This window comes from Vigna angularis, chromosome 3, assembly GCF_016808095.1.
Source record: "Vigna angularis cultivar LongXiaoDou No.4 chromosome 3, ASM1680809v1, whole genome shotgun sequence".
NCBI classification, from domain to species: domain Eukaryota; kingdom Viridiplantae; phylum Streptophyta; class Magnoliopsida; order Fabales; family Fabaceae; genus Vigna; species Vigna angularis.
Window position 1 is genome coordinate 3,140,860 of NC_068972.1, and position 26,684 is coordinate 3,167,543.

The 26,684-nt window shown below is 35.4% G+C and overlaps 2 protein-coding genes, 2 long non-coding RNA genes and 1 pseudogene across 5 annotated transcripts; 3 read left to right on the top strand and 2 right to left on the bottom strand.

Moving 5' to 3' along the window:
* Positions 1 to 1,190: 1,190 nt before the first annotated feature.
* LOC108322061 (uncharacterized) lies at positions 1,191 to 2,674 on the bottom strand. Its single transcript, XR_008247790.1, has 3 exons — positions 2,619 to 2,674; positions 1,980 to 2,530; positions 1,191 to 1,697 (listed from the first exon to the last, which is right to left on the bottom strand). It is a non-coding gene; the product is annotated as an uncharacterized LOC108322061 (long non-coding RNA).
* A 3,155-nt stretch (positions 2,675 to 5,829) lies between these two features.
* LOC108322076 (ATP synthase subunit beta, mitochondrial) lies at positions 5,830 to 9,427 on the bottom strand. The gene is made up of 9 exons (XM_017554041.2): positions 8,874 to 9,427; positions 8,327 to 8,402; positions 8,120 to 8,208; positions 7,874 to 7,991; positions 7,684 to 7,787; positions 7,428 to 7,586; positions 7,105 to 7,329; positions 6,702 to 7,013; positions 5,830 to 6,261 (listed from the first exon to the last, which is right to left on the bottom strand). The coding sequence occupies exons 1-9, from the start codon at positions 9,348 to 9,350 to the stop codon at positions 6,145 to 6,147; spliced, it is 1,677 nt and encodes a 558-aa protein (XP_017409530.2). The 5' UTR covers positions 9,351 to 9,427; the 3' UTR covers positions 5,830 to 6,144.
* Positions 9,428 to 11,398: 1,971 nt separating this feature from the next.
* LOC108322078 (uncharacterized) lies at positions 11,399 to 12,033 on the top strand. The gene is made up of 2 exons (XR_001831579.2): positions 11,399 to 11,763; positions 11,861 to 12,033. It is a non-coding gene; the product is annotated as an uncharacterized LOC108322078 (long non-coding RNA).
* A 1,517-nt stretch (positions 12,034 to 13,550) lies between these two features.
* On the top strand, positions 13,551 to 16,499 carry LOC108322033 (protein DETOXIFICATION 12-like; annotated as a pseudogene).
* A 735-nt stretch (positions 16,500 to 17,234) lies between these two features.
* LOC108322077 (fruit protein pKIWI502) lies at positions 17,235 to 26,150 on the top strand. Of its 2 annotated transcripts, none has more exons than XM_017554044.2 (5): positions 17,235 to 17,850; positions 18,609 to 18,708; positions 23,911 to 24,006; positions 24,090 to 24,170; positions 25,572 to 25,709. In XM_017554044.2, the coding sequence occupies exons 1-5, from the start codon at positions 17,315 to 17,317 to the stop codon at positions 25,578 to 25,580; spliced, it is 822 nt and encodes a 273-aa protein (XP_017409533.2). In that variant the 5' UTR covers positions 17,235 to 17,314; the 3' UTR covers positions 25,581 to 25,709. The 2 variants fall into 2 exon arrangements, with proteins under 2 accessions (XP_017409533.2, XP_017409531.2); XM_017554042.2 differs by having other exon boundaries at positions 17,236 to 17,850; positions 25,696 to 26,150.
* The last annotated feature ends 534 nt before the right edge of the window (positions 26,151 to 26,684 follow it).

The window sequence follows — 26,684 nt, forward strand, 5'->3', positions numbered from 1 at the left end:
GCCACCACATTTTGCCTTCTCGTTTGTCTTTGACGCTTCTCCTTATCATTTTCTCTTTTCGTTTACAATCACACAAAAAAACAACGAAGATAAAAATAAGAAAACAATAATGATAATAATAATAATTAATTAAAAATACCATTTAGATTTGACTGCCTGTTTTGTCTTGTTATGTGTTGATTTGCTCCACAACTTAGTATATTTCCTAATGCTAAGAAAAGAATTGCTCAATAGTTTAAGCGGAAATGTTTCATGGATTATTATAAGATGATTTATATAATTTATAACTTATTTAATATATTTTAACTAATTTAATCCATTTTATTTGTTTTTTGTAAATCTATGCATAGATTAATAGAGTCGTGAACCTCCCCCTGCAGTGACAACTAATGAACCATTACAGAATTGAAAGCCATTTAAACGTTTTTATTGAAGGCAAAGTAAAAATACTTATTTAACCATGACGAATAGAATAATTGTTCCTTTTCGTACCTCATCAGAGAATTTCCCTTAATAGTTTGGATCTTTAACATCTTCACTGATAAAATTCAGTATTATTCTTGGAAAACCTAACTATATCTGTCCGAGATGCACATCAATTCTGCTCAGCCAAAAGGGAAAACTCACCATTCAAAATCTTATATCCATAAGCGTTGCCGTATCACACCCTCCGCCACCGCAAAACCGCCACCGGGGACGGAACTGCCTTTGAAAAGAACGCACCACATGCCACAAAACCTCGTTTCCGTCCCTCTGCCATTTCTTGTCTTCACATCTCACTTCCGTTTATTTCTTTCTTGTTTACTTATATTATGTTTACTGAGTCAACTTGCCACGTCAAATTCACCTTCATCTTAAGGTAATTTTATTTTTTCCACGTACTAGCGTCGCAGAGGTCTTTTGCCACGTTCGACTGTACATGTATCATCACTCATATAATTAAGCTTTCATGAAAATGTATATGGGAGAAACAATGGATGTAAAATCCGAATGCATTCGACTTGAGTAAAAAGACGCAATAGATATGACAAGAACCCAACTAGTGCATGTTATGCCAGCTTATTCTACAGCGTGACCTTTAAAATATCTTTTTATACGAGTTTTCCGCAGAACCTATCTGTCTTCACATGTCCACCAGAATTTGCCAAATATAGAAAATGACATTGGCAAATTCATACATACTTCCGGAAAACAAGAGTTGGGGCGTGAACTCCATGTATCTCTCAGTCTTTCAAGCAATGAACTATACATTCGGCCATTAAGAAACTACCAGATTAATGGGATGGAAAAAAAACCAAATTTTGCAGAATGCATGCATGCTCTGTAGGATAAGACAACCTCGGTACAAGTAACCTAATTAACAACAACATGGTTGACATGTGCTATGACCTTTTCACATACAAAAGGATACTATTTCAAATATTGGAGGCTATAATGGGTAGGGATATCTTTGCTTAATCTTGACAACTAATCCCTCTGCCTCATATGTGATCGTGGAGAACGTGATCTTCCTCGCCGGTCCGTTGAATAACTATCCTCCTTTTGTATCGGAGTCTGACTACGAGATCGATCCCTTGAAAAACGATATCTATCCTCCTTTCTTACAGGTGACAGACTACGAGATCGGTCCCTTGAATAACGATGTTTATCCCGCTGTTGCCTAGGTGAATGACTAAGAGTTTGTCTCCCTCTCTGTTCTGCGTATGTTTATCACAACAAGTCAATCACCAATAGAACAATGACAACATTGTTCTGATTCTAAAATAAGTTGCACAAATGTAGAAAGGAAAATCTACCCAAAAGGTTCAAGCGTTAAAGGGGAAAAAATTGACAATAGAACATAATAGTGGTTTTAAGTTTGAACTAAATATTCTTGTTTTTATAAAACAATAATTGGATTTTTTAGATCAAATCAAGTGTGAAGACATTACATTATGGTAGAATTGCAAAAGTACAAGAAAGATAAGCCTCCAAGTTACCATGGTCGTATCTTGTACCACTGTACTTGCCAGGAGTTGGAGTCCTGGGACACTGTCTCATTGACTGCAAAAGATATGCAAATAAGATAACGACAGGTAGGACATTTGGAACATACTGATACAAGATTACAACATACTAATATACTATTGTTTGAAGCATTTGGCAGTTCAATAAATCAACTTCACACAACCCTTCACAATAAAGACATAACCAACCAGATGGGGAATTCGACGAAGCTACACGGAGAAAACCTGCTGCCAAAACTTATCAGGGAATGTTTCTCGGAAAGTAGAAATTTCGGGTGGGGATGGGGCGTCTAGAAGGGAATGAGTAATAGGAAAAATTTGTACAAAAATAATTTTTGGTTATACTCATTCTGAAACCAGTAGCTAAATATTACCCTTTCCACAACTATCACCCGATCAAATTGAACCGTGTGATCGAATTTCTTGATACAGCGCTCAGCGTCATCTGTAGTTGCCATAGTGACAAAAGCAAATCCACGAGATTCCTTGGTATGAAAATCTCTCACCAAGTGGCTGTCGACAACCTGAAAAGCAAAAGCGATGATTCAATCAATATTATGCATAGACTTCGCCATAAGTAACAAAGGATATCTTAAAACATTAGAGACACACATAATCTGATATGTTGAAACAAATATCAATGCAACACGCAACAAAATCATCTCATAACGAGTCACAGAAAGTGTTTTCAACTTCATATATATAGTTCCACAAATCAGACTATTGTAATTAAGGTAGCATGGATCATAGCTCTTTATCTCCGTAATTCACTTAATAATCTACCCATCTTAGAAAAAAATCAAGGCTTTATTATGCATAATGCCTTCCAGTATAAGCCGCACTGATTGAAGTCAAGCTAGTTATACACAGCCATTTGTAAAGTGCGGTTCAAAAATAGGGGTACGTCCCTCATAAGAATACTCTCATATCTATCATTAATTGCATATTAATCCATAAAAGTTAAGGCAATAAGGTCAAAATAGGACATGTACGTTTACACATATAGAATGCATAGCCACTTTTTTTATTTGTTGCCAATTGAAAATGAGTGAAAATTTCATTTCAGCATTCCTTGGTCCAGATGCATCATTTAAACTCAATTCAACTTTAGAAATCAATATTTAAATTTAAGCCCTGTTCATATAACAAGGTCATAACCACTTAAGAAAAAAGAAAAAATGAGAAGGAAATATATATATATATATATATATATATATATATATGTATAAGTTATAATCTACTTTCCTAATAAGCTAAAATTATGAAGTTAATTAAAAAAATTGATTTTAAATTATAGATGAGCTAATTTTGATTTCTTTTCTTCTTCTTTTTTCTTTCTTTTTTATAAAGCCTCTGCAATGGAATGCATGCTGTGAGAAGACTGAATGCTATACACATCATCAAATCATAAAGGAATGAAATTGAAATCATGACTAACATATAGTAAATTCATACATACCTCTCCCTGTGTACTGAAAAGCTGCTGAAGATCCCTCTCAGTTGTCCACCAGGGCAGGAAATTAACAAACAAATTATTTCCAGGATTCCTCCAGTCAGGAGAATCTTGACTCCTATAGAAGGAACAAACCTACCATCACTGTAAAGAACGTGTTTGGATTTGACATGCTATGTTATCATATTATAACTCTTATCTTTCATGCTTGTGCATATCTAATATACGATAACAGATTCATAAGATAAGAAGTTAGTTTCTGCAAAGCTACACCTGGAACGGCGTTTCCATGAACCTGATCTTGATCGTCGGCCTCTAACCCGACTAGACCTGGAAAAGGTGTGAAATGACAAATCATTTAAACAAGATTTGAAGTAAGATTTTCCGAAATGAACCTTAGTGAATGAATGTTACTAACGTTCCACTTTCTGCAGTGTGCACCATTGAAAGCAAGAAAGCAACTAAAGGTTATGGTGAGATATCAAGACGCTGCCAGGAATTTTCTCATCTTTTCTTTGTGTCTTGACTGAATATTAATACCGAGTTAACGTAACATTGTTCCAAAATTTTAATTTTATAATAAATTATACTGACATCTTTTAAATTTTTTCTTGTTATATTTAATTTTCAACTTAACCCTACACACATTGTCCATGTGTTTTACAAACAGTAAAATAAAAAATCCTTTTACATAATATCTATTTTATCAATTTAAAAAAACTATATATTACTTATACTTCTAACATACATCTTTTAACATGATACGATCGTATATATTGTATCTCCAAATTCAATTAAATTGTATATCCTTTATGCAACAAGGTAGAATAATGCAACAAGAACCTTTGCTAATAGAAATTACTATTTACATGTTAGATTAACTGTTTTGTGTAGTTGAACTTTACAATCTCAAAAAATAGTCTATGTGAAACAATTTGTAAGAGTCTAAACTTACAAATTAGGAAATAGGAGAAAGGTTTTTAATAGATAGAAAAAAATGAGAAGGAAACATAGAGAGGATAAGGAAAGAAGAGAGTAAATATGTATTGATATTAAACTAATAAAATAAGTTGGTAAATTGAACAAATAACTCTTTAGTCCTACTTTAATAATATTAATAATTCAAATATCTATATATATTAATAAAAAGAATTGGTTTTATAATCGCTTTATAGTTTTTTGACATATACATTTTCTTAAAAAATTTATCTTTATTAATATAAATTGTTTTTTTATTTTATCTTTTAAATTTATAATTATTTTTTTAAAATTTAATTAACTCCTATAATAAAATTATAAAATTATTTATTTTACAAATAATTTATTTTGTATTATAATAAAAATAGTTATTTGTATTATCATAAAAATATGGGATCGTATAATTTCCACTTTTATCATTCCTAAGCATCAAAATATAACAATAACAATAATATACAAAAACAAATATTAATATTACATTTTGCAATAGTTTTTCTTCCAAACATGTTTAAATATAGCTAAATTCATTTATCATATATATATATATATATATATATATATATATATATATATATATATATATATATATATATTCTAAAGTAATAACTAAAAAATAAAAACGCATAGGTGTGTATGCACGGATTCAATTCAAACTAGTTAACCATAGAAAGTGTTCTACCCTAATTTAAATAAAAATAAAGCTGAAAAAGAAAGTAAAAAAGCACAATAAATGTATTTAAAAAATACAGAAAAATATATATGTATAAGAAGCAATAATTATAAGCAGATTATATAAATTGCATTACGACACTCCGTTTCTTATAATTAAATAAATTGTTTCGGAATTAAATTGGTTTACTTTCATATTATATAAAATATACAATTTAAACCCCTAGCATAAGCAAAAAATCACAAATATTAAAACAACTAAATTAATTATAACACTTTATAAGTTATAGATAAATATCTAAGGAAGGGAAATCATACATAATATTCATCATTAATGCATGATAATGTAATGGTATAAATTTCTCCCTTGAAAGAATTCTATCATTTTATACCTTACAATAGTATTAGTCGCAGCTATAGTTCCTAATTAAGATTTTATAAATAATATATTCAAATACCAGATTAGGTCATACATAACTAATTTCTTGACAGCATCTAAAAAACCAGTCAAAACTCCAGTTGATTATGAATTAATAAAATGACAGGAACAAGTATCTTAAAATGAATTTTGTGAGGATAACACATTCTTGTCTTATTATATTTGAAAACAATTGGGAGTTAAACGATGTTAAAAATCAAGAGAAACAATTATGAAATTGGTTTTGAAAAAAATTCATGTACTATCAACAAAAAATAAAACATTCACCCATTTAGCTGCGTGAGTACCAGATGGAACAGTTGCAAAGTTTTAACATTGATGCATCCATCGTTCTCAACCAGAAAGTAAAAATATACATCCTCTTGCCCTTTCCCCTTATTAAATAACACAACTTAAAAAGAAGGGGGGCAGTTGGCCACAGACCCAGGACCTTAGTTCATCTCACAGTGGCAGCATTAAAATGAAGGAAATAACCTGGCACATTTTCATACCCAAAAAATGGAAAATTTTGTCGTTTGGCATTGCCAATAGTTCCTAAATTATTAAATTTAGCAATTACAAAAAAAAGGACTAAAATGATAGCAGGGCTGTGTATGTGATTAAGATGCGGCAGACTCCTTAGCAATTTTCTCGGCCTTGGCAATGACCTCTTCAATGCCACCAACCATGTAAAACGATTGCTCTGGGAGGTCATCGTACTTGCCATCCAACACACCCTGTCATACAGAATAAGAAAGGAATCAATAACCAACCACACAAGTGACAACTGCAGTGTTAATCACTGCAACAAGAATACAAACAAAAACAAGACAAGGGCATAACCAATCATGCTGTGCAAGCAAAAGTCAAACGGAACAGTACAGGTACGCAACAAAGCTACAGCTATTAAAAACAAAAGTCCTAACCTAAATAACAGAAAAATGGAATGCAAACAGCTCAAGTGACGAGAAGCGTTTAGATCATATAGCTCATTGCACGACAATTCAAGATTCAGAAGAAACTAAATATTAGAATTCAAATTACCTTCCAGCATACCGATATTCAAGAAACAAATAAAAGGGTGCTAGCACGATCCAAAAGATGCAATACATATATAAACACAAATAATATCAGAGAGAATATGACCAAAGCCTCAGATTAAATGAGAAAATAATACCTGGAAGCTGCTAATGTTCTCCTTCAATTCAACATATTTTCCTGGAGCACCAGTGAAGACTTCAGCAACATGGAAAGGCTGGCTTAAGAATCGCTGAATCTTGCGAGCACGGGCAACAGTCAATTTATCATCTTCACTAAGCTCGTCCATTCCCAAAATAGCAATGATATCTTGAAGATTCTTGTAGTTCTGAAGAACCTTCTGTACACCACGAGCAGTTTCATAGTGTTCCGTACCCAAAATAAGGGGTGACAGCATACGAGATGTAGAATCCAAGGGGTCAACAGCAGGATAGATACCAAGCTCGGAGATCTATTCAATATCATCAAAACCAAACTATTTAGTTGATGATAACAAAAACCTCTATGCAGAAGCTACTTCAAAAAATGCAATGAAATCAAACCTGTCGTGACAACACAGTTGTTGCATCAAGATGAGCAAAGGTTGTTGCTGGAGCAGGATCTGTCAAGTCATCCGCAGGCACATAGATAGCTTGGACAGAGGTGATTGAACCCTTTTTGGTTGTTGTAATACGCTCTTGAAGACCTCCAAGATCAGTAGCCAAGGTTGGTTGGTAACCGACAGCAGATGGGATTCGACCAAGCAAAGCAGACACCTCTGAGTTAGCCTACATGATACATCATAATGTAATACAAACAGTTATAACACAAGGTATATCCCCAAGAAAATATAAGATACACTCAACAAGCAGGCCAAAAGACATACTTGGGTAAAACGGAAAATGTTGTCTATAAAAAGAAGCACATCTTGCCCTTCAGCATCACGGAAGTGCTCAGCCACAGTAAGCCCAGTAAGACCAACACGAGCACGAGCACCAGGGGGCTCATTCATTTGACCGTACACAAGAGCACATTTGCTTTCACTCTAATATAGTGATGCAACCATACTTGAAAAGTTAGTAAGATAATCAGATAAAAGTATTAGACACAGCTGAAAGTGTCATGAACAGAATTCAACTCACCTGCTTCTCACCAAGCTTGATAACACCACTCTCAACCATTTCTCTATACAAGTCATTACCCTCACGGGTTCGTTCTCCAACACCAGCAAACACAGAGAAACCACCTAATCAATGCAATCAGTCAGCATTCAGCATAAAAAAGATAAAAGATAAAAGAAAAAGTTAAAAAGAATAAATTAAAAGCACATACCATGAGCTTTTGCAACATTGTTAATAAGTTCCATAATAAGGACAGTTTTTCCTACACCAGCCCCACCAAACAGCCCAATCTTTCCTCCTCTTTGATAAGGTGCAAGCAGGTCAACAACCTGTAAATAAAAATTCATGCAAAAATCAGTACCTGGGCATATAAACAGGGAGACAGGTAACCCAAACATCGAAAGAGAAGAGATAATAATACGAAAGAGAAAAAGGAGAAAACAAACGAGGATAATACCTTGATCCCAGTAGCAAGAATCTGCTGCTCAGTTGATTGCTCAACAAAAGCAGGAGCTTCTCTATGAATAGGCAAATAATGCTCGGTTGCTGAGGAAATTAGCAATGTTTACAATCAGTAAAAACATTTCATGGGAGTGGCAGGGAAAGCCCTTATCCACTAATCAGCTAATTGATATAAAAGATTAAAGGATTTATGGGTTCTTACTGAGGTCACCCTTCTGGTCAATAGCCTCGCCAATGACATTAATGATACGGCCAAGGGTAGCCCTACCAACAGGAACCTAGACGCAATCCATAAAGTACATTAGAAGACAAAGTAACATAGCATCATATCGAGTCCACACAGTTTCACAACAAAAACAACTCAAGCCTACAAAGAGATACTGTACCAATTGAACTAAAAGTGCAATGACCATAGATTGATTTACGTATAATAATAAAAGCAGTATATTTGTTAGCATGATTTCTATTCATTGTCTTGCAAAATAATGCCAAGATAAAACATCAAATCAATCTAGAAAAAATAATCTACCCAAATAAAATCATTAATTTGAAATGTATGTATCTTTCCAGATCCAGGGCATAACCCCGCGACCTTAATGAAAAAACAGATAATCAAATCCATGTGCATAAGTAAAATTCAAGATTTCACGGAATCCCCAAATCGGGTACTAAATCAAAAATAAACACGATAGCAGATATAATAAGAAGCAACTTTGAAGAATTCAAGCGATGAAAGATTCGGTGTTTACAGTGATGGGGGAGCCGGTGTTGAGGACGCGCCACCCTCTAACGACTCCTTCAGTGGCATCCATAGCAATGGTTCGGACAACGCCCTCACCCAAATGCTGAGCAACTTCCAACACCAGTCTGGAGGAGTGATCCAGAACCTCGAGGGCAGTCAGGATCGGAGGCAAACCCTCGTCAAATCTGACATCAACGACGGCACCAATTACCTGGCAAACCTGTCCGATCGCGCCCTTCCCAGTGAACTCATCGGTGATCTTCCCACCACCGCCAACTTCCTTCTTCTGCGGAGGCGCAGAAGGAGGAGCGGCAGCGGCGGCAGACGCGGTGGCGTACTCCGCGATGCGGTTGAGCAAGAATTCGTGCGGCGAAGCGCGGTTGGTGGAAGAGATTCTGGACGCAGATGCGGCAATTGAAGGTTTGGATTGAGATCTGCGGACAGAAGATCGAAGCAGAGACGAAACGAGTCTGCGTGAAGCCATCTTCGGAGAGAGAGGAAGGCAGAACAGAAGAGGGCTAGGGTTTGTGGAGTGAGGGAGTGACACTATATTCACATCCGAAGCCCTGGGTGATCAATTTATTAGTCTTCCGTTTTTGCCCCGATACTTTTAGTTTTTATATTTTTAACCCACTGTTTTCGTTTTTCAGAATTGAGTAGACACCTGGACTACGTCGTTATAACTTTGTGGAACTGATTTATTCTCTTCTTCCTATTATGTTGTTTAAAAAGAAAGTTTTGCTTTGACTTGTTGTTTTATTTCTATTATTGTTTTGGCTTTCTCAACTGCATGTAAATAGGCCAAAATTTCTCCAACCTTACTTTTAAAATATTTTTTTAAAATAAATTATTTATAAATAATGTAAAAATTTAACTTTTTTAAAGGTACAAAACTAAAATAATGCTTTTAATTTAAAAATTTAGATAATTTAATTTTAATTGTTTTTTATCTATCATAATAAATAAAAACACTTCTATAATTTTTTAATTAATTTTAAATTTTGTAACTTATTAATTTAATTGTTTTTTGTAAGTTTCCTACATTTTTTTCTTATTTAAAGTTGATTCTTTTAATTATTTTAAAATCAATTTTGTAGTAATTATTTTTTAATAATAAAAAATATTTCTTATTAAAAACTACTTTTTATAATATTTATATTGATTTGAAAATTAAAAAGTGATATGCTATATTCACTTAAATATTTAGTTTATTTTTACTACCATAATCATATGCTTGTGTACTGATTCTAAAATAATTTGACTTAGAAAGGATAAAAATGATAGAATAAAATGTTAAAAATAATGAATTATGAATAAAACTATTAAAAAAATACAAGTTAGAGATTATAAATTACAAGTTAAAAGTTAAAAATTACAAGTTACAAGTCACATATTATAAATTACAAGTTAAATTTTAAAAATTATAAGTTATAAGCTATAAGTTAGATGTTACAAGTGAAATTACATATTAGAGGTTTCAAATTACATATTACAAATTACAAGTTAATTGTTTTTATAAAATATCAACATTTGATCTCTTTAATAATAAATCATGTAATTATAAAAAAAACACTATGGTTTAAATATTCATTTTAACCAATTAATAAATGTGAAACATTTTACATCATATAATATATATTTTTAAATATCATTTATAAATAACGTTATCATTATTATTAAATATACTATTAGAGTTATAAAAATATTGTCAAAGTCAACTAAATTGTTTACTATATCATTTCTAGGTCTGAGCCCAATGCTTTACTCCACACTTATATATATATATATATATATATATATATATATATATATATATATATATATATATATATATATTGGAAAACATGACACTGTATCTCTAATTATCTTCCCTTCGTATTATTTCTTCAAATTTGTAGTCTCATTTTTTTTTTCAAAATTATATGTTACCCCAAATATTTCAATATCATTTTTACATGAAGGAATATATCTTTTAAAATAAATGTCTTTTTGTTCTTAAAACTTCTAATTTATTTTGTGCTAACGTTTTAATTTATTATTAATTCGACTAAGTGAGAAAAGTGATACTTTCAATCAGTGTTGTTACTGTGTGGATTTTGGTTCTTTGATTATATTCTCGTGTCTTTAGAATTGTGATATTTTGTTCACCTCTGTCTTTAACAATTGTTTGAAATACAAGCAATTTTCAAGTAAACAAAACTTTTGCAAATTGAATTTATGACAATATATTTACATGTATTATTAAATATGGTAATATATTAGAAGTTTTCAATGAAGTATTATTAAGGTTTAATAGTATCAGAAGTCTCTATTTTTGTCTTAAATAGATTTTTTCTCAGAATTTTTTTATTGTTAATTTGATTCAATTATAAGTTTATCATCAAATTCGCCAAAAGGACCGTTTAATATTTGATAACTTGACATCTTCAATTAATGCCATTAAGATTGAATTTTGTTTTAGAAAAATTTTAAGGAGAGATAGAGGGAAGGGCAAAAGTGTAAAAATTAAAATTAGCCTATAATTGGAAAAAAAATTGGGGGGAAATCGCCTTTCACTCCTATGATGGCCGCAAGAATCCGACCGAGCCTCGACGACGACACAATTCTTCACCGCATCAGCTTAGACCCTTTCATCGACCCCCCCACCGCCTGTGGCAATATCGTCCGTGCCGGAGATAACACCCTGCATCGAAGAGCAATCTCCGAGGAGGAACCAGAACCACGCGAACGTCAACTCAGAAGATTGTTTTAGGGATTTTCTGCTGAAGAGATCTTATTCGTTTGGGTTTGAACGGAGTGTCGCGTCGGAGAGGATGGTGATGGAAGCCACCACTGCGTCGCCATGGCGATACCGAAGAGGGAGCAATAGTTTGAAGGGGGAAAATTTTTAGAGAAAGGTAGTTTCTTTTCTTTTAGGTTCCTTTCTTATGTGGCATAGTTTGCATCTCATGCAGCAGCGTCTTGAAATTTTCTGTAAGGGTTATTTTTGTGAAGGAGAGGGGAGAAAGAACACTCATCAGTGACTACTGTTTTTTGGTTGAAATTGCGACTTCTGCAATGGATTACAGCGATTACAAGTATATATATTTATATTTCTCAGCCCTTTCCAATTTTTGTTCTGTGTTTTTATTTGGGACATGAAATGGATTTTCATGAGATTTTGCTTCTGATAAGTGTTTTTCTAGTTTTTTGGTTCGTTCATGTACGAGGTTGTTGGCCATCGTTTACTAATTTTTTTGCACCTTTCATCTGTAAACTTTGGCCGGTTCAGTAGTTTTCTGTTCTTGGTTTTCATTTGCTCTTGAGATGGTTGATTCATGTTAGATTTCGTGGATAAAGGGAGGATGGTGGTGTGGTGATGGTGATAATGAAGATGTTGGCGGGTTACTATTTCTCCCTCTTTCAATTTTTTCTCTTGTTTTTTATTTTTATTTTTGTTTATTTGGCCCTTTTATCTTCTTTTGCCCTTTGCTCTTATTATTATTTCAATTTTAAAAGCCCTAAAAAATTTTAATTTTTCCACCTTTAAACTTTCCTCCATCTGATATCACCTTTCTCCTTAATTTTTTTTAAAACAAAAATTAATTTTAATGTCACACGTTATTACACATTCAAGTAAGTATACCACGTAATCAAATATTAAATGGTTAAACGGTGGTTTGGTGAATTTGACGGCATGCGTTTGGTGAATTTGACAGCATGTCTCTGATTGAATCAAATTAACAATAAAAGAGATTCAATTGATAAGTCGAAAAGAAAATTAACATATTTAAGATTTTGGACAAAAATAGAGACTTTTGGTGAAATTAAACCTATTATTAACTATCATAGTGTGTTTTCTTCAGGTTTGTAGTTGAATTTCAAACTTGTAAACATGATAACATAGACTTAATTTGGTCTTAGGATTAATAGATTTAATTTAAATATGATTTGCATAACATATGGGTGTAACCAGTAGGAAAGAAAAACATGAAAGAGAATGATAGTGTTAGGAAAAGAAAGAGAGAAGCAAAAAGTTCGTGGGAATAGTTTGAGTGAAGAAATGAAAAGGGTGGTTCACATAGCAGGGCCCATGATGTAGTGAACAGAAGCTTTGATCCACCAACATTTAGAGGGAACGAGTTGCATTTTCAAACCTGTTTTCTCTTTCGGTTACTGCTTCGCTATTCATCAGCGAAGTGGAATCTGAGGTTCGATGCACACAAGGAGGACGCAGAAATTCAGGTTCCAGTTTCTCATAATCATACCTTCATGTTTTCATATTGAGTTTAATTTATATGGATGATTAATATAATTTTCTTAGTGTTATTGAATTACAAAATCACTATGAAATCTTAGTGGTAACTAGTAGGAGAGAACAAAATGGAAGATAATTTGTTAGCAAAAGGAAGTGAGAAGCAGAAAGTTACATGGGATGTTTTGGGTGAAGAATCAAAAAGATCATCAGAATAGCAGGACCTATGGTCAATACAACTACCACATAAATATCCAAATCTCTACATATTCCTAATGATGCTCAAAGGTAGTAATTAATCACTGAATCGACTCCAATGAAATCGAATGCTTTTAGTGATTAAGTATATATTCTTTATCGGCGATTTCTGTCATGTTACTTTCCTCAAATTCATCTTGATTTTATTTCCCTAAGTGACTCCGTTCAATCTCAATTTGTACACGCTAACAAATGGGAATGGCTAGTGGACCAGAAACTATCTGTGGACAGGCATATGGTGCTCAGTCTTATAAAAAGTTTGGTGTGCAAACATACTCTGCCATATTCTCTCTCACAATCGTTTGTCTTCCATCGGCCAGGACCCTCTTATTGCACATGAAGCAGGAAAATTCATTATCTGGCTTCTTCCAGCACTTTTTGCATATGCAATTATTGGACCGATAGTTCGATATTTTCAATGCGAAGTCTGATTCTTCCAATGCTTACAAGTTCTTGTGTCACTTTATGATACCTCTTTGTTTGGCTTTTGTGTTTTTCTTTTATTGTACATGGGATCCTGCATGTGCAAAAACGCGTGCACCCATATCTATGGAGCTGTTCCAAGGAATTTTGGAGTTCTTTCGCTTTGCGATCCCTTCTGCAGTGATGATTTAGTGATGAATATATATATATATATATATATATATATATATATATATGTATATATATATATGTATATGTATATATATATATGTATATGTATATATATATATATACACACACACGATTATAAATTGTTTAGTTTTCCGAAAGGGTAATGTTTTTTCATGTAATATTCATTTTAGCCTTGAATGGTGGTCGTTTGAGCTGCTTATCTTTCTGTCTGGGCTGTTTCCAAATTCACAACTTAAAACTTCAGTTATATCTGTTTGGTATCTTTGCTACATTCATTTCTTATTTTCAACATGTCATTTAAGAGTTATAAGGTCATCCTTGAACTTCAACTTACGGTCTAACATTTTTGTAAGTTAGCGCGATTCATTGTCTTTCTTCTACAGTCTCAACACTATTTGCACTCTCTTTGCAATACCTTTTGGAACCTCTGCTGCAGCTAGGTGACATCATAAACAGTTCTTTCTAACCATTTTGCATGTCACAATCTGTACATCACAAACCAATTATCTTTCCTGTCTAATTGTGTAGCAGAAGGATTTCAAATGAATTAGGAGCTGGAAATCCACATGCTGCCGTGTTGCTGTGTTGGCTGCAATCTCTTTTGTAATCACGGAGGCAAATATAGTTAGCGGAACCCTCTTTTTCCCTCGCCGTGTTTTTGGTTATATTTTCAGCAATGAGAAGGAAGTTGTTGATTATGTCACTGCCATGGCTCCTCAGGTTTGCGTATCTGTTACACTGGACAGCATACAAAGTGTTCCTCTCACAGGTAAAATCCCCTTTCCTCGTCTATTGTTTAAGCAAATTTTATATTGAAGAGAGGCGTTGTCTCAATTTACTTTACAAATTTTGGCTAGGGGATGCTAGAGGTTGTGGATGGCAACATATATGTCAATCTAGAGGCATTCCGCCTCTGGGATTCCTGTTGCTGCCTCGCTGGCATTTTTGGCTAGAATGAGAGGAAAAGGACATTGGATTGGTTTATAAGTCGGTGCTTTTGTTCAATTTATTCTACTTTCTACCATAACAAGTTGCATAAATTGGGAACAGCAGGTATGTATGTTGCATACACTTATTTTTCTTAATAGACTGTTCACTTGATTAAATAAGACTAACTGAATATCAAGATACAGAGAGTGGGGCTTTTATACTCTCTTGTTGATTAAGGAGGGGATTAGGATGTCCCCATTTCACACAAATTTCGATTTCATTTCAAATCCATGTTTTTCTCTTGAATCCAATTGCATGTGGCTAATATTTGCGAATGAGATTTGAGAAAAACTTATGAGTCTCGTGGACTGAAAATTTGTGGTTTAAGGCACCTCTGGTACTGCCTTCGTGTCCAAGGAAAAGGGATTGAAGTTCTATTTGGGATTTGATCAATTTCTGATTTAGAGCTAAATATATTGGTTGTTCAGGAATTTTTATTTGAATTCTCTAATATGATTCAGAAAACCTCACAGTTTTTCCACATTTTATACTTTTCGAACATTATGAATGACAATTTTATTTAATAACTAAACAAACTGCATACTAACTTCATCTTACACCAAAGTCCAGTTCTCAACTTATGGACTTAAAAGCACTCTGATATAATATATAAAAGAAGCATACACTATAAATATGAAGGTAACTATTCCAGAGTTGATATATGTATGAATGATTAATTACATGAGATTGTTGTTTATGGACATCCGGAAGTACCATCGTCAGATGACGGTGGAGCATAGGCAGAAGCATCAATACATTTGTTATATGGTTACTTGGTATCAAATATATGTTACTATGAACTAACTACTCAACTTTCATGAAACAAATTAACATGTTGCAACTCTAGTACGTGTCTATACAAAATGTTTATGTACCTAGCCTCAGTGGTTTGGAGAAAGAGGATAACCAAACAACACATGAATGCAAGAAACCACAACAGCTTCATTCTTTCCTATCTTATCTGATAATGGACTTCACCCCTGAACTTTTGTAGAATGGTTCTGGTAAAGACGAGATATATTCAGCATCTTGGTGTTCAAAAGTCAGAACTCTTATATATTTATGATAGTCATATTGAAACTTCATGTTTGCTGCCACATACAGAACCTAACACTGTCTTCAATTCTAGAAATTTGTACATAAATTATGTATAATTTTTCTTACAAATACAAAAGAGAGAATAGAAGAAAGAGAAGTGTGCAGAGCAACGACCCAATCCACAAGACAAAACATAACTTGGTTTATGCATGAAGCTCAAGTTTCCCGGTCTAAAGCGAAGCCTTAACTTATATATTTTTAAGGCAATGGTGATACTACGTTTGTTGTCTTAAAATATTTTCTTGAACTGCCTTCGTTTTCAAGAGTATTCGTTGTGCTAATCCTTTCGCTCTCTGTTTGACAATTTCCAACAAAAACGAATTGAAGAAAATGATTAGTATGATTACAATGAGACCGCAATTATACAAAAATAAAATAGCCATGGAAAAATGGAAATCCATAGAATATTAAGACATAGCTTCTTGTAATAATGATATTCTTTTAGTATTATGCATAGTATACTACTATTACACGGATTTTAAAAGTTAAAATGAAACTATTTTTTCGTAATAAATAGTTAAGCTAATTAAATATGAAAAAGAAAACTAACTGTAATTGTATTTACTTTTATAAAATTAGACTTGGAATGCCCATTGATATGATTACTTTAAGAAGAATAAAAATATAAAAACTCGTAGATCTGCACATTTGTAATTACTTAAAAAAGTAATATTATGATACACTAGCAACTTAAAATTGAGATTTAATTAATTTTTTAATTATGAAAGTAAAACCAAGTATAACTCCAACTTAAAATAGTAAAATTAAAAAGTTGATAATATGCAAGTTTTATATTATTTCTCAATTATAAATCATAATTAAAATAGAAAATACCAAAAACTTAATAATATGAAAATCATATTATTTGTTAATTCTAAATAATTTGTGACAAATTTATTAATTTTTACAATACTTATTTTAAAATTATACTGAGAATAATTTTGTATTGATTTGATAATAACATGAAAGTTTATACTTGTTAAACTCAAACCAAAATCTGTTTAATCATATTTTTAAAATATTAAAATATTTTTATTATGCAACAATTAGTGTGGTAACCAACCAGACTCATCATCTTCGTTCCAACTCCATGGGACAAGACAGCGAATAAAACCATGACACGTGGAACTCTCATTATCCTTAATTCACCAGTGGTGCAATTTATCATTACCCGCCTGTTCCGCCGCCTCTTTCTATTCTGACCGAAACCTCCACGTGACCTCCCCACAACAAAACTATCATCAAAAAACACCATGTCACTCTTTATCTCACCGTCACCCTCGCTTACCCTCCACCCCCATGCGTACGTTAGCCCCTCCATGTCCGTCCTACGCCGCCTCCATCTAAACCTTCGCTCCAGCCGCCGCCGCCTCGCCACCGTTTCCGCCGCTGTTCGTCGGGACACTACCGTCTGGACCCCAGCCCCACTCTCCGAGGTCGAGCCCGCTGCCGAGTCGCTCTTCCACGTCGCCATCGACGTGTCCGACGCGCCTGACCTCGCCGCATCCCACACAATCGCCGGGCAGTACCTCCAGCTCCGCGTGCCCGATTCGTCCAAGCCCTCGTTCCTCGCCATTGCATCGCCGCCGAAGCTGGCCGCGAAGCATGGCGTGTTCGAGTTCCTCGTGAAGAGCGTGGCGGGGTCCACCGCGGAAGCCCTGTGCGCGTTGAAGAGAGGCGATGTGGTTGAACTAAGCCAAGTCATGGGAAACGGATTCAACATCGATCTGATCGAGCCGCCCGAGAAATATGGAACCGTTATCGTCTTCGCTACTGGATCTGGAATTAGGTCAGTGTGCAAATTACCGTTTTACCCTCGATTTTTGTTATCAATTTAAAAAATTTCCATTTCTTTCATTCCTTCTTAGAACATTGAATTTATGTGGTTATAAACTCATGCTGCATGGAAAATGAAGTTTTAATTGTTGTAGTTTCTTCAAGATCCTTGACATCATGCAAAATTCTTCAGTAAATGCGATTAAGTAGATCCAAATTGCAGCGCATAGACCTCAAAAACTTTGATGTTACAGTTGCAATTGTTGTTTCCAACTTTTAAAAACCTTTATGTTACAGTAATGGATTCTGTTCGGATAAATTTGTCTATGAACAATTGCAGGAGAAGAAAATAAGAATTAAACTGAATTAAGCTTCCTCAAAGTAAAACTTATGCACCTCAATTTTTGGAGGAGCAAAATGAAAAAACTTCTAAAATGGTTACATGAATTAGGATTGTTTAGACATATTTCTTCACAAGGACTTTAGAAGAAAAAAACAAGAAAAATGAAATAAAATTAGTTTTTCCTGATGTTAAAATTAGTTAATACATAAACTACTTTTTAGAAGATTTCTCTAATTTCATTTTTTTTCTCTTAGTCTTTATGGAGAAGTTTGTTTAACAAGACTTTTACTATATTTTTTTTTTCTTGTGAAAGAAGCTCAATTTATACTGGATTTTTTTTCTCTCGAAATGCTTATAGGAAAGTTTAACATAACCTTAATCCTTGATTTTGCTTGTATTGGTCTGACCGTTTACTTTGTTGTGTGCAGTCCAATTCGGTCTCTAATTGAATCGGGGTTTGATGTGGGGAATAGGTCTGATGTAAGACTATATTATGGGGCCAGAAACCTACAGAGAATGGCTTATCAGGTTATTTTAATTGTTTTTTTTATCTTGATGAAAGGAAAGGTTGAACTACTTTTAATCAGAGCTGCTTTAATAGTGTTAGAATTATTGGTTTATGGGTGAGTGTGTATGAGCTGTGTGTGAGTGTGTATGAGTGGTGTGTGAGTTGTGTTAAGTGTATTACAACTAGAGAGCACTCTCTCTAGTTCTATAAATGTAAGATGAAGAGTGGAAATGAAATAAGTCATTTGAGAAATATTTTCTCCTCTTTTAGATCTCAAGTTGGTATCAGAGCGGGTTCATCCTGCTCTGGTTTCCGTGTGTTGTCCACCAGCACTGTCACTGCTGGTCGTACCTGTCCGGTGCCGTTCGTAGTTGTCTGTGGCTGTCTCGCCACTATCTGCAGCTGTCAACTGCAGTTTCAAGTTCTTCAACTTGGTTGTCAGCCATCCTGGTATTTGTCAACTACCGTCTGCCGTCGTCCACCTCCGTCTGCCGCCGTCCGCCGCCGTCCGCCGCCGTCCCCGCCGTCCGCCGCCGTCCCCGCCGTCCGCCGTCACCGCTCCGTCCGACGACCACTGGATCTGGTTCGCCTCTTCACGCGACAGCCAACCCCACCGGTGGGTTCGCCTGATTCTCCGTAACGCGCCGTCACGCGCCGCCTCTTTGCGCGCTGCGAACAGGCGCGTGCTGCCCACGCGCCGCCCTCTGCTCACCGGAAAGTCTCCGCGCCACCTCCATAGCTGTCGCCCTCATCTCCTCTGTCCATTCTGACCCTCAAAATCTTACTTTGGTGGGTCCAGAAGCTTCCCTTTAAGAAAACCTTAAGAAACCCTATAGGGTTTTCTGGTCCTTCACGGTTTTTCTGATTCCCTCTCCTGTTTTTATCGAAGAATGGCATCTGGAAGTGCTCTTTCTTTCTCTGGAAGTCCCTCAATCACTTCCGAAAAGCTAAATGGAAAGAATTATATGTCTTGGTCTGCTGCTGTAGAAATGTGGTTACTTGGTCAAGGACGTTATGACCACCTTGAGCAAGATGGGAGTCAAGTACCATCTGACATGGCTGAACAATGGAAACAAGCTGATTTTCAATTATGTGCCCTATTGTGGCAATCTGTGGAACCCCGACTTTTGATATCTCTTAGAGCCTTCAAGACATGTCACACCTTTTGGAAGAAAGCTCAAAGCATTTATGCTAATGATATTCAACGTCTCTATGATACCGCAAACAAGCTCGCCTGTCTCAAAATGATAGATCATGATATGGTCTCCTTCATGACTGAAGCCCAAGCAGCTGTGGAAGAATTGAGAATGTTCTTGGAATCTTCAGAAGATATCAAAAAGAAACTTGACCAGTATTATATGGTGATGATCCTCCGTACTTTGCATCCAGATTTGAATCACATCAGAGATCAACTTCTGACAAGTCATGAAGTCCCTTCCTTGGAAGCTTTGACCACACGTCTTCTTCGTGTTCCTGTGTCTCACTCTCAGGAAGCTCATGAAACAATAGAACCATCTGTCATGGTTGCCACGCGAGGAAGAGGAGGACGTGGAACTAGAGGAGGAGGTCGTGGAGGACGTGGAGGTCGAGGACGTCAATGCTCTTACTGTAACAGGATGGGTCACACCCGAGAAAACTGCTACTCCTTGCATGGTTTTCCTTCAAAAAGCGCTAATATCTCTCAGGTTGAAACTTCCACTTCCAACTCCAAGTTTACCGAGGAAGAGTATCAAGAGTATCTACGCTTAAAGTCTAACAGCTTGGCACAATCATCTCAGTCCTCAAGTACGTCCACAGCTTGCATTTCTCAATCCATGGCAGGTCCAAATTCATGGGTAATTGATTCGGGTGCTTCTGATCACATTTCTGGTAATACCTCATTGTTCTCAAATCTTTCCCTCCAAGAAAAACCCCATTTCATTACCCTTGCAAATGGCTCTAAAATTTGTTCAAAGGGAGTCGGTCAAGTTTCCCTGTCTCCCTCTCTAACTCTGAAATCCGTTCTTTTTGTTCCTAGCTGTCCATTCAATTTAATTTCCCTAAGTCAGTTAACCAAAATATTAAATTGTTCAATAACGTTTGATTCAAAATCTTTTGTTATACAGGAGCGTGGCTCGGGGAGACAGATTGGAGAAGGATATGAAGCTGGAGGTTTATACCATTTTGGATTTCGTCCACGGGTATCTTGTGTTGCCGCTCTTCCTCCTAAAGTGTTACATGATCGGTTTGGCCATCCTAACTTGTCAAAATTAAAAAAGATGTGTCCTGAACTTAGTGGTCTTCAGACTTTAGAATGTGAGTCTTGTCAACTAGGAAAACATGTTAGATCTGTCTTTCCTAAAAGATCTCAATCAATGTGTACTTCTAGTTTTTCTATTATTCATTCTGATGTTTGGGGACCTAGTCGCGTCTCTTCTTTTGGTTTTCGGTATTTTGTTACCTTTATTGATGAGTATTCTAGATGTACTTGGGTTTATCTGATGAAAGATCGCTCTGAATTGTTACCCATTTTCACATCCTTTTTGAATGAAATCAAAAACCAATTTGGCCAAGTTATTAAAGTCTTAAGAAGTGATAATGCTAAAGAGTATTTCTCATCAACTTTTTCTTCACTTCTTAGCTCCCATGGTATTTTGCATCAGTCCACTTGTCCTCATACACCCCAGCAAAATGGTATAGCAGAAAGAAAAAATAGACACTTGGTTGAAACGGCTCGTACCCTTTTGCTTGGTGCTCATATTCCTGTTCATCACTGGGGGGATGCCATCTTAACTGCATGTTTTCTTATTAATAGAATGCCCTCCTCCTCTCTCAATAATAAAGTTCCTTTCTCCATTCTCTTTCCCAATAACCCTCTCTTTCACACCTCTCCTCGAGTCTTTGGTTGTGTTTGTTTTGTTCACGACATGTCTCCGGGGCTCGACAAACTCTCTGCTCGTGCAATCAAATGTGTATTTTTGGGCTACTCTCGCCTTCAAAAAGGGTATCGATGTTACTCTCCTGAAACCAAAAAATACTACATGTCTGCTAATGTTACCTTCTTTGAACAGACACCTTTCTTCTCTCCATCTGTTCAAGATGTTCATATCCTCCAACAGGTACTTCCTCTTCCAGTGGTTGAGTCTAATATCTCAAATACCTCAATCAATCCAAGTCATACCCAAGGTCCTCCCGAACCTTCCTCTCCACATACTGATATCCTTCGACACAGTACCCCGATGGATACTCCTCTTCCAGAAAATGGTGGATCTTCTTCTTCAGATTCTTCTCCGTCACCATCTCCTGTCACGTCTCCTGATGAAGATGATTCTGGTTGGCCCATTGCTCTCAGAAAAGGTAATCGTTCCACTCGAAACCCTCATCCCATTTATAATTTTCTTAGTTATCACAGAGTATCTCCCTCCTTTTATTCACTTTTATCCTCAGTATCTGCTGTGGTTATTCCTAAAACTGTGAAAGAAGCACTTGATCATCCTGGATGGCGACAAGCCATGATTGAAGAAATGCAGGCTCTTGACCACAGTCAAACTTGGGAGCTTGTGCCACTTCCCTCAGGCAAAAAGGCTGTTGGTTGTCGATGGGTATATGCAATTAAAGTCGGTCCTAATGGTGACATTGATAGACTCAAAGCTCGACTGGTTGCAAAAGGGTACACTCAGGTTTATGGTCTTGATTATTGTGATACCTTCTCTCCCGTGGCAAAAATGACTACCATTCGATTGTTCTTTGCAATGGCAGCCATTCGTCATTGGCCACTTCATCAACTGGATATCAAAAATGCCTTTCTCCATGGTGATCTTGAGGAAGAAGTTTATATGGAGCAACCTCCTGGGTTTGTTGCTCAGGGGGAGTCTGGTATGGTTTGTAAATTGAACCGATCTCTATATGGGCTCAAGCAATCACCACGTGCTTGGTTTGGAAAGTTTAGCTCCATTGTTCAAAAATTTGGGCTAAAACGCAGTGAAGCAGATCATTCAGTCTTTTATTATCATTCGTCTCCAGGAAAATGTGTTTACTTGATAGTATATGTTGATGATATAGTTATTACAGGAAATGATACTACTGGAATATCTCAATTGAAGGAGTATTTGTGTAGACATTTCCAAACCAAGGATCTTGGGAGCCTCAAATACTTCCTAGGCATTGAAGTAGCTCAGTCAAAAGATGGAGTTGTAATCTCCCAAAGGAAGTATGCTCTGGATATTTTGCAAGAAACAGGCATGATTGATTGTAGACCGGTTGATAGCCCTATGGATCCAAATCAAAAATTAACAACAGAAGAAGGTGAGTTATTCTCCGACCCAGAGAGATATAGGAGGCTAGTTGGAAAACTAATCTATCTTACTATTACAAGGCCGGATCTATCTTTTGCAGTTGGAGTGGTTAGTCAGTTCATGCAAGCTCCATGTGTTGACCATTGGAATGCTATCATTCGCATTCTAAGGTATGTAAAAAAGGCTCCTGGGCAAGGGCTGTTATATGAAGAAAAAGGAAGCCTTCAAGTATCAGGATATTGTGATGCTGATTGGGCAGGTTCTCCTATTGATAGACGATCTACTACGGGATATTGTGTTTTCCTTGGAGGAAACATTATCTCATGGAAAAGTAAGAAACAAAATGTAGTGGCTCGATCAACAGCTGAAGCTGAATATAGGGCAATGGCTTCATTAACATGTGAACTTATATGGGTGAAGCAGTTCCTTCAAGAACTTAACTTCTGTGACATCCAGGGTATGAAGATGTATTGTGATAACCAAGCTGCTCTTCACATTGCATCAAATCCAGTGTTTCACGAGAGAACCAAACATATAGAAATTGATTGTCATTTTGTTCGGGAAAAGTTATTGTCAAAAGAAATATGTACTGAGTTTGTTGGATCAAATGACCAACTTGCAGATATGTTGACTAAGTCATTAAGGGGACCTCGGATTGAGTTTATTTGTTCCAAGCTTGGCACATACAATTTGTATGCTCCAGCTTGAGGAGGAGTGTTAGAATTATTGGTTTATGGGTGAGTGTGTATGAGCTGTGTGTGAGTGTGTATGAGCTGTGTGTGAGTGTGTATGAGTGGTGTGTGAGTTGTGTTAAGTGTATTACAACTAGAGAGCACTCTCTCTAGTTCTATAAATGTAAGATGAAGAGTGGAAATGAAATAAGTCATTTGAGAAATATTTTCTCCTCTTTTAGATCTCAAGTAATAGCAATGTTGTTTTATCTTATAGGATAGATTTAAAGACTGGGAATCTTCTGGTGTGAAGATTGTTCCTGTATTGTCTAAACCTGATGATAGTTGGACTGGGGAAACTGGCTATGTTCAGGTAAAGTGCTTGAGCTCGTAGGATGAAGTTTCACATTTCTTCCTTCACAGACAATGATTCTTTGCACACGGTTGTATTCACAGGCTGCATTTTCAAAGGCAAAGCAGATATCTAACCCACTGGCAACTGGTGCCGTACTTTGTGGGCACAAACAGATGACCGAGGTGTGTTCTTAGACCCCAGCTTGTCAGTCGGTATAGTTATGAGACGTGTTTGTTGTGTCTTTTAACTTTCCATTGGTGCAACCTTCTTGTCAATTACCACTATCTTTCCTATTTATCTTATAGGAAGAGCAGGAGTTCTAACAATTTTTTAAATAAGAAGTGAGACTAACAAAAAATTGTGATTTCCAATAAATTTTATCAGGCTAAGAAAGATTATATTGACATGTAGAGAAAGAGAGAAAGACACAATAATGGTTGCTTTGAGGAAACCAACATCCCCGAAATAGCACTCGATTCGGATGAAAATTAGCATTTAGGTTATTAAATGTTTCCTCCTTAGTAGAACCAAATGACTAAAGTTTAAATAATTACAGAAAATAAATTTAAAACAGTCAGGTAACTAAAAGCAAATGAGTTACATTCTACTTGTTTTCATTCTCCTTGGATAACAATGAAAACCTATATGGAGAATAAGAGAAAGATCCTAATGTTTTCATTCTCCAAGATATACTGAAAAGACAAGGTAGTCTCCACTAGTCATGCACCGTGTTGATTACATTCTACTTCCTTTCTTCTCCTTACCCTGGCCTCTGATTTTTTATCTTCTAAAACTTAGTGAAAGGGTTGTGCAACTAATAAAAAATAAGGTTCATTTCGACAAACTGGCATTATTTAATAAGATGGCATTTGAGTACATTAGCATTTCACCACAATTGTATGTGCCTTTAAACTGGACTCACTCAAATAGGATTTGGTTGCTATGCAAAGCAATGACTTCTATATATTGAATGGGCTATGGTGAGTGAGAGAGAGAGAGAGAGAGAGAGAGAGAGAGAGAGAGGGAGGGAGGGAGAGGCTGCTCCATAGTCTTGTGGGAAAGGGATATGCAACATTGTTAACATTGTTGTCTACAATACAAATAACTCTTAGATCTCTTATCAGTGTTTTTAAATGTCAACTATAGTTGTAGGGTTGGTAGGTTTTTTGCCAGTCATCATTGGCAATTTGTGAAGGAGGGCCTTCCATTGGAACACCACAGGCCACAATGTCATGTTTATATGACGCAATTTTGGTCTTCTGTTGTATTTTGCCATCGGTCATTGACAACACTGTATGTTATCAATGTTGCTAAGAAGGGTAGCCCATGTTTTTACAGTAAGGTGTGTCTCTAGTAAGGAGGGAGGACAGGCAAGAAATAAGGTTAATAGAAATAGGAAAGAAAGATATGAAGTCAGTGAAAATAAGTGAAAAATATTATATATATATATATATATATATATATATATATATATATATATATAAAGATGTTTGGTAAGAGAAATAAAGACTTAAGAAATCATTTTTAGACGTCATTTCCATGAATCCTAAACCCAATTATCTTGGGCCCATTAAATAATGCAGGTTCATTAACTTGCTGGTCAATCCACACGGGATTTCAGAGTAACGGGGAGTGTCAAATATTTCGTTGCTCGTTTTCTTTGTCTTGGTTCCAAATCCATAACACTTGAATACATTATTGTTACAGGAGGTGACGTCAATTCTTGTTGCTAATGGAGTATCTGCAGATAAGATATTGAAGAACTTCTGATAAAAGTGGAGTTTGGTTAGTGTTGTATCATTTTTGAATTTGAATTATACTCGATATTTGTTCACTGCCTTTGCTGTGTATCAAGCATCTCAGCATGGAATGTATAATAAAGAACAATTTTGGATTAGTCTACACTATTTTGGGGGTCCAAATATTTGACAGATATACCGGGTCTAGGAAAGTTGAGTAAAATTTCCAAAGGTTTGATTGTTGCACTATTACATTGATGTATTAATGCCTGTATTATCACGTCGCAAGTTGATATATGGGCATTAAAGTTGGCACTGAGTCTCTAGTTAAGTTAGCCTAGCATAGCTACATGAAGTCTTTTGTTGTGTAACTTCTTCATAAACTCAGATCTGGATTAGCGACAGAATAGACCATTTTTACAATGCGACTGTTTTTTTTTGTGTTTTGGTTGTTACATACAAACTAATATAATTAGGTAACATGCTTAAATAACTAAACGTAAATATTGGACCAACTGTTAAACTAATGAATAGAACGTCTGCGAGTTTCGTTCTTTTAACATGCAGATCAAATATCAGTAGTGTTCAGGATTAGGAAAGGAAATTAGATGACTAATATTGTATTCAAACTAAACAATTTTAACTATTTCTTCTATAACTAAAATGAACTCGTCATATCATCAAATAGAGACACTATTTCAGATGTCTTCTCTATCAACATTACCTGCCCGTTCAGCGACTTCATGACTCTTTCTGAGATGATAAAAGATGCAGCAATGTAAACAGATTGAAATTCTAACTAGCAATTCGAGTAAGAAGAGTTAAATTGTAACGATTTGGTGAAAAAAAACAGGGTTGAACTAATAGTTAAATTGTAACGATTTGGTGAAAAAAAACAGGTTTGAACTAATCCTAAAATCCAAGCCTAGTTGAATGTTCAAGATATATGAAGTGAAA